The sequence below is a fragment of the Notolepis coatsorum genome, assembly GCF_963971535.1.
Source record: "Notolepis coatsorum genome assembly, contig: SCAFFOLD_518, whole genome shotgun sequence".
Lineage (NCBI taxonomy): Eukaryota > Metazoa > Chordata > Actinopteri > Aulopiformes > Paralepididae > Notolepis > Notolepis coatsorum.
This window is the reverse complement of record NW_028171451.1, coordinates 12,103-19,650: the sequence shown is the minus strand read 5'-3', so window position 1 is coordinate 19,650 and position 7,548 is coordinate 12,103. Positions and strand designations below refer to the sequence as shown.

General features: G+C 53.8%; 1 protein-coding gene across 1 annotated transcript; it reads left to right on the top strand.

The window, feature by feature from the left end:
• Positions 1–347: 347 nt before the first annotated feature.
• arhgap5 (Rho GTPase activating protein 5) lies at positions 348–7,294 on the top strand (the record flags this gene model as incomplete). The annotated part of the gene is made up of 2 exons (XM_084339174.1): positions 348–4,236; positions 7,141–7,294. Coding segments are annotated over exons 1-2 (3,943 nt in total), but the record flags the coding sequence as incomplete, so codon positions are not given.
• Between the last annotated feature and the right edge of the window lie 254 nt (positions 7,295–7,548).

The following is a 7,548-nucleotide window of genomic DNA, read 5'->3' as shown; positions in this document are numbered from 1 at the left end:
GACTAAATCATAACACATCCATAACACATCCATAGTTTATGACTAAATCATAACACATCCATAGTTTATGACTAAACCACAAGACATCCATACATAGTTTGTTTGAATGTGACTAAACCATTATATATCACCTTTACATCCTCTATACATGTTATGTTTATACGTGTCTTAATTGTGAATTCTCTTGTCTGTTTGTTTGGCAGGAAGGTGATAAGAGCAGAGAGCCAGCTGTCCTGTCCCGGCGTTAAGAGGACATAGGATCGAGGGAACAAGAAGAAGAAGGACAGAGGGATTCGCCACTAGTACAAAAAGGAAAAGCCACGATGAACCCGCACCACTGACCCCCCCCCCCCCCCCCCCCCCCCCCAATGGAACCGGAATGATATCCTGAGCGTTTCTTCCTGGACCGTGAGCTGCTGGGGCACTAGCGATGCGCGGGGGGACATAATGGCCAAGAACAAGGACAAGGACGCCCGACCGCCTACCTTCGCCATCAGCGTGGTCGGCCTCTCGGGCACGGAGAAGGACAAGGGGAACTGCGGCGTGGGCAAGTCCTGCCTCTGCAACAGGTACCTGCGCTCCGAAGCGGACAACTACTACACGGAGCACACGTCGGTGCTGAGCACCATAGACTTTGGGGGCCGCGTGGTCAACAACGACCACTTCCTGTACTGGGGGGAAGTGATCCACCGGGGCGACGATGGGATCGAGTGCAAGATCCAGATCATCGAACAGACGGAGTTCATCGACGATCAGACGTTCCTCCCGCACCGAAGCACTAATCTGCAGCCTTACACTAAACGGGCGGCGGCCTCCAAGCTCCAGTCGGCGGAGAAGCTCATGTACATCTGCACCGACCAGCTGGGTCTGGAGCAGGACTTTGATCAGAAGCAGATGCCCGACGGGAAGCTGACCATGGACGGGTTCGTGCTCTGCATCGACGTCAGCAAGGGCTGCAACCGGAAGTTCGACGACCAGATGAAGTTCGTCAACTGCCTGTACTCGCAGATGGCCAAGTCGAAAAAGCCCGTCGCCATCGCCGCCACCAAGTGCGACGAGTCCGTGGACCAGTACCTGCGGGACCTGCAGGCGTACGCCGCCAGCAAGAAGAACCTGCCCGTCATCGAGACGTCGGCGCGGTCCAACGTCAACGTGGAGATGTGCTTCAACGCGCTGATCCAGCAGATGGACAAGTCGCGGGGGAAGCCCAAAACCATGCCTTACCTGGACGCCTACAAGATCCAACGGCACCTGGTCGCCTCCGCCACGGACCGCTTCGAGAAGCTGATCGTGCAGACGGTCCGCGACTATCACACCACGTGGAAGACGGTGATCAACACCCTGGCGAGCCACCCGGACTACGCCGAGTACATCACCCTGGAGGGCTCCAGGAAGGCCCGGAACACGTTCAACAAGCACATCGCGCAGCTGAAGCAGGAGCACATCAAGAGGAGGCGAGAGGAGTACCTGACCACGCTGCCCAAAGTCCTGAACAACCTCCTCAACAACCTGGAGGAGATCGAGCACCTGTGCTGGCCCGAGGCGCAGGGCCTCATCCGGAACCGGGACCAGTTCCAGTACTGGTTCGTGGTCCTGGAGCGCCCGCCGTGGGACGAGTCGGACCACGTCGACAACAGCGACCGCCGCGTGCCCTTCGACCTCCTGGACACGCCCGAGGGCGAGCGGATCTACCAGAACCACGTGCAGCACCTCTTCGCCGAGAAGAGGCGGGTGGAGATGAAGGACCGGTTCAAGAAGACGCTGGAGAGGGTGCACTTCATCCGCCCCGGGCAGCCGTGGGAGGAGGTCATGTGTTTCGTGATGGAGGACGAGGCTTACAAGTACATCTCGGAGTCGGACAGGCGGGACGTTTACAGCAGGCACCAGCAGGAAATAGTGGAAAGGGCCAAAGAGGAGTTTCAGGAGATGCTCTTCGAGCACGCCGAGCTGTTCTACGACCTGGATCTCAACGCCACGCCGAGCTACGACAAGATGAGCGAGATCCACTGCGTGCTGAACGAGGAGCCCCGGTACCGGGCGCTGCAGAAGCTGGCGCCCGACCGAGAGTCCCTCCTCCTGAAGCACATCGGCTTCGTCTACCACCCGACCAAGCAGACCTGCCTGAGCGGCCACAGCTGCGTGGACCTGAAAGTGGAGCAGGTCCTGGCCAACCGGCTGGTGCAGCTGGACCACGGCCGCTCCAACCTCTACTACAACAGTGCCAACGTGGACAAGATCAACCTGTGCCTCCTGGGGAGGGAGGGGCTCGCCCAGGAGCTGGCCAACGAGATCCGCGCGCAGTCCACGGACGACGAGTACACGCTGGACGGTAAGATCTACGAGCTGGAGCTGCTGCCCGTCGACGTGAACTCCACGCTCCTCTTCAGCCACACGTGGGTGGCCACGTTCAAGCCGCACGGCTGCCTCTGCGTGTTCAGCTCCATCGAGTCCCTCAATTGCATCGGCGACTGCATCGGCAGGATCCGAGCGGAGATAGCACAAAACAGGAGGGATAGGTTTTCTCAGCCGCTGCCGTTTATCCTAATCCTGGCCAATCAGAGAGACAGTGTTTGTAAAAACATGCCTATCCTGAGGCACCAGGGCCAGCAACTCGCCAATAAGCTACAGTGCACCTTCGTGGACATCCCCTCGGGGGCGTTCCCGCGCAAGTTCAACGAGTCCCAAATCAAGCAGGCCCTCCGGGGGGTCCTGGAGGGCCTGAAGCACAACTTCGACGTCACGAGCCCCCTGCCCTCCATCAAAGACATGTCGGAGACCGACCTCCGGATCGTCATGTGCGCCATGTGCTGGGACCCGTTCAGCGTCGACCTCATCCTCTCCCCCTTCCTGGACTCGCACTGCTGCAGCGCGGGGCAGCCCGGCCAGAGCAACACGCTGGTGCTGGACAAGATCATCGGGGACAGCCGCCGGCGGATCCAGGTCAGCATCCTCTCCTACCACACCTCCATCGGCATCCGGAAGGACGAGCTGGTGCACGGCTACATCCTGGTCTACTCGGCCAAACGCAAGGCCTCCATGGCCACCCTGCGGGCGTTCCTGGCCGAGGTGCAGGACGTGATCCCCGTCCAGATGGTGGCGATCACCGACAGCCAGGCGGACTTCTTCGAGAACGACGCCATCAAGGCGCTGATGACGGAGGGGGAGCACATCGCCACGGAGATCGCCGCCAAGTTCACGGCGCTCTACTCGCTGTCGCAGTACCACCGGCAGACGGAGGTGTTCACGCCGTTCTTCAACGAGGTGCTGGAGAAGAAGCAGGGCATCGAGAGCGCCTTCCTGTACGACAGCACCATGGGCTGCATGACGGGCGCCAGCGAGGACGTCTTCCCCACCTCGCCCCACAGCCACTCCCCGGCGTACAACCCGTACTACCCCGACTCGGAGGACGACACCGAGGCGCCGCCGCCTTACAGCCCCATAGGGGACGACGTCCAGCTCCTGCCCACGCCCAGCGAGCGGGCCAAGTACCGGATCGACCTGGAGGGCAACGAGTACCCGGTGCACAGCAGCACGCCCCTCGGGGACCACGAGCGCAACCACAAAGTGCCTCCCCCCGTCCGGCCCAAGCCGGCGCTTCCCAACAAGTCCAACGTGAAGAAGCTGGACCCCAACCTCCTCAAGACCATCGAGGCCGGCATAAGGTCAACGGGCAGCAACCGGAGGTCCTCGCCGCGAGGAGGCCCCGCGGGACACGGCGACGACGTCGAGGCTTCGGAGAACTACGCCGACCCCGTCGACACCCTGCTCAAGCACAGGGGCTTCAACAGCGACGACATCTACGCGCTGCCGGAGGACAGCCAGAGCCGGATCGTGAAGATGAGGAACTCCTTCGGCGGCATGCACGTCCTGCACGGGGGAGGGGGAGGGGGAGGGGGAGGAGGAGGGGGGGAGGAGGAGAACGGGTTCGACAGGAGGTCCCAGCAGGCGTGCAGGCGGCCTTCGAAGTACAAACACCGCTCCAAGATCCTCTTCAGTAAGACCAAGGCGTATCAGAGGCGCTTCCAGTCCGACAGCGACGGGGAGGAGTCGAGCCCGGCCACGCAGAACAAGAAGAAAAAGGGGCGGGCTCACCGGGGGAGCGAGGAGGACCCCCTGCTCTCGCCGGCGGACCCCTGGAAGGGCGGGATAGACAACCCGGCCATCACCTCCGACCCCGAGCAGGACGACAAGAAGATGAAGAAGAAGAAGCACAAGGCGCCAAAGGAACCGAAAAAGGTGGGTCTGCCTTTAGGGCTGGGCGATAAGACGATAACGATAATTATCGCGATATATTTTAATAATCGATATCGATTGATAATAAAAAAAAAATATGACCTGCAACAGGGCAGTTTTAAAACCAGAGGCCGTGGACAGACAGATTTCTTTTTTCACAATCTAATATAATTATTATTACCGTATAATAAAAAAGTCGATTATTAATTTCAATATAGAATATTTGTTGACAGCCCTACAAGTACAATTAGTTACTGCACACTACATCACCCCTGAGTGGAACATGGAAAGCCAAACTTTCCCACCACTGTACCGAAAACCCGTACCGAACCGTGACTTCAAAACCGAGGTACGTACCGTACCGTGGTTTTTGTGTACCGTTACACCCCTAGTGCGCACACATTGGCAGGTTTCAGATAGTGGTGTGCAAAATCTGTGAAATAACAGCCTTGAAGCACTACAAAGCATCTCAAAGCACTAAAAAAAGCAGCCTGAAGTAGGGCTGGGCGATATAACGATAACGATAAATATCGCGATATATTTTAATAATCGATATCGAATATCGAAATAAAAAAAAATCGAAAAATCGTTTTTTTTTTGTTTTTTTTTTTTTACCTGCAACAGGGCAGAGACAGTGGATAGACTTGTCTTTCTTGCCTGCAACTTAAAGTAATGGCTTTGCTTGTCCAAATGACAATACTGACCAAATTCAGATTTCTTTTTCTCTTGTCCATTTATTTTGTTTGCTTTCTAATTTAAAATACATTTTGAAACCGTCTGTACACAGTAGGCTATGTGTGCTAGCAGAACTAGACTCCAGTCACGAGTCACGGTGCACATGTGCGGTGGTTTGTCCACCAAAAAAGCGCCAAAAGATCGGTTTACTTTAGCTTTTAAACCAGCTGCAGCCTGAGAACTGGAGTGTGAGGGGATGTAACACTAAAGATGGCGGCAATGACAAAGAATTGCTGCAAAATAAACATACATCTGTTGTTAAAAAAAATATATTTTTTTTTTTTAAATTTTTTTTATACTTATAACAATTCGATAATTATCGATATCGAGAAATAAAATAAAATTATCATATCGTTATCGCGATATGATTTTTTTCCATATCGCCCAGCCCTAGCCTGAAGCACTACAAAGCAGTAGGGGTGGGGTAAAAAAATCGATATGTAGTAGTATCGCGATACTTTGCGTGCCGACACTGTATCGATACAGGGACGCCAAGTAAAAAAATTCATATTCATAAAAAAAAAATATTTAAATTCCTCCTTTCGACCGATTAGTCGACTAATATGGGTCAGCCCTACAGTGTTTACATCTGACTGCTACTCTGCTTGAGAAAATACCATGTTCTGCAATACAAATGATTGAAGTGAGATGAACAGACTGAACTTTATTTTATTAGATAAAACATGTTGACAGTTTTACTTTGCAGTTGAAAAAAGGTAATAAATGTAATTTGATTAAAAAAAAAGTTAAAAAAAATCGTAATACTCAGCGTATCGCGATATATTTAGTATCGCGATACTATCGTATTGTGACGCAAGTATCGCGATAGTATCGTATCGTGAGGTCTCTGGCGATTCCCATCCCTACAAAGGAGCATGTCCACGTCCCAACAACGCACTAGAAGGCGGCATCATGAATGCAGGGCATTGTTGCCAACATGGAAACCGTCGCTTGATAATCAGGGGACACAGTGCGGAGGGAGAGCTCTAGAGCTGACAAAATGGAAGGTATTTAGTCGCTGCATCTTCTCCGATTAGAGAGCCAAGGCGCTGGGGGCAGCGACGGCACTTTGAAGAGACGAGATGTAAAGGAAATCAAAGCAGCCACCTTGTTCCCTCGTTTCAGCCTCACTGATGTCGGCCGCGTCCTCTGTTCCTTTTCCTCCTCCTCCTCCTCCTCCTCCTCCTCCTCCTTTCCTGACTAACCCATCTGTTCCCCCCTTCAATCCCTCTGTCGCTCTCTATTCCCTGTCCCCTCGCCTCTCTTTCTCTCTCTCACTCGCTTGGTACTCTGTATTCTTTGCTCTCTCTCTCTCTCTCTCTCTCTCTCTCTCTCTCTCCTCTCTCTCTCTCTCTCTCTTTCTCTCTCCATCCATGTTTCCCCCCCCCTATCTTTATCTCACCTTCACCTCCCGCTCCCATTTTCTCGCTCTCTCTCTCTCTCTCTCTCTCTCTCTCTCTCTCTCTCTCTCTCTCTCTCTCTCTCTCTCTCTCTCTCTCTCTCCATCCATGTTTCCTCCCCCTATCTTTATCTCACCTCTCTCTCGCTCTCTCTCTCTTCATCCATGTTTCCTCCCCCTATCTTTATCTCACCTCTTTCTCTCTCTCTCTCCATCCATGTTTCCTCCCCCTATCTTTATCTCACCTCTTTCTCTCTCTCTCTTCATCCATGTTTCCTCCCCCTATCTTTATCTCACCTCTCTCTCTCTCTTCATCCATGTTTCCTCCCCCTATCTTTATCTCACCTCTCTCTCTCTCTTCATCCATGTTTCCTCCCCCTATCTTTATCTCACCCCTCTCTCTTCATCCATGTTTCCTCCCCCTATCTTTATCTCATCTCTCTCTCTCTCTTCATCCATGTTTCCTCCCCCTATCTTTATCTCATCTCTCTCTCTCTCTTCATCCATGTTTCCTCCCCCTATCTTTATCTCACCTCTCTCTCTCTCTCTCTCTCTCTCTCTCTCTCTCTCTCTCTCTCTCTCTCTCTCTCTCTCTTCATCCATGTTTCCTCCCCCTATCTTTATCTCACCTCTCTCTCTCTTCATCCATGTTTCCTCCCCCTATCTTTATCTCACCTCTCTCTCTCTTCATCCATGTTTCCTCCCCCTATCTTTATCTCACCTCTCTCTCTCTTCATCCATGTTTCCTCTCTCTCTCTCTCACTCCCACATAGCCCAAATCGTCCAAGCCCCCCAAGCCCCTGTACCCCCCGACCCGGAGGAACTGGGACAGTAACTATTTCGGGGTGCCGCTGCAGAGCCTGGTGTCCTCGGACAGACCCATCCCCCTCTTCATCGAGAAGTGTGTCGAGTACATCGAGCGCACCGGTGAGTCACCATCACAACTGGACACGCCTCCTTTCTGAAGCTGCTGTATGAGGCTGGTGTGTGAGGCTGGTGTGTGAGGCTGGTGTGTGAGGCTGGTGTGTGAGGCTGGTGTGTGAGGCTGGTCTGTGAGGCTGGTCTGTGAGGCTGGTCTATGAGGCTGGTGTGTGAGGCTGGTGTGTGAGGCTGGTGTGTGAGGCTGGTGTGTGAGGCTGGTCTGTGAGGCTGGTCTGTGAGGCTGGTCTATGAGGCTGGTG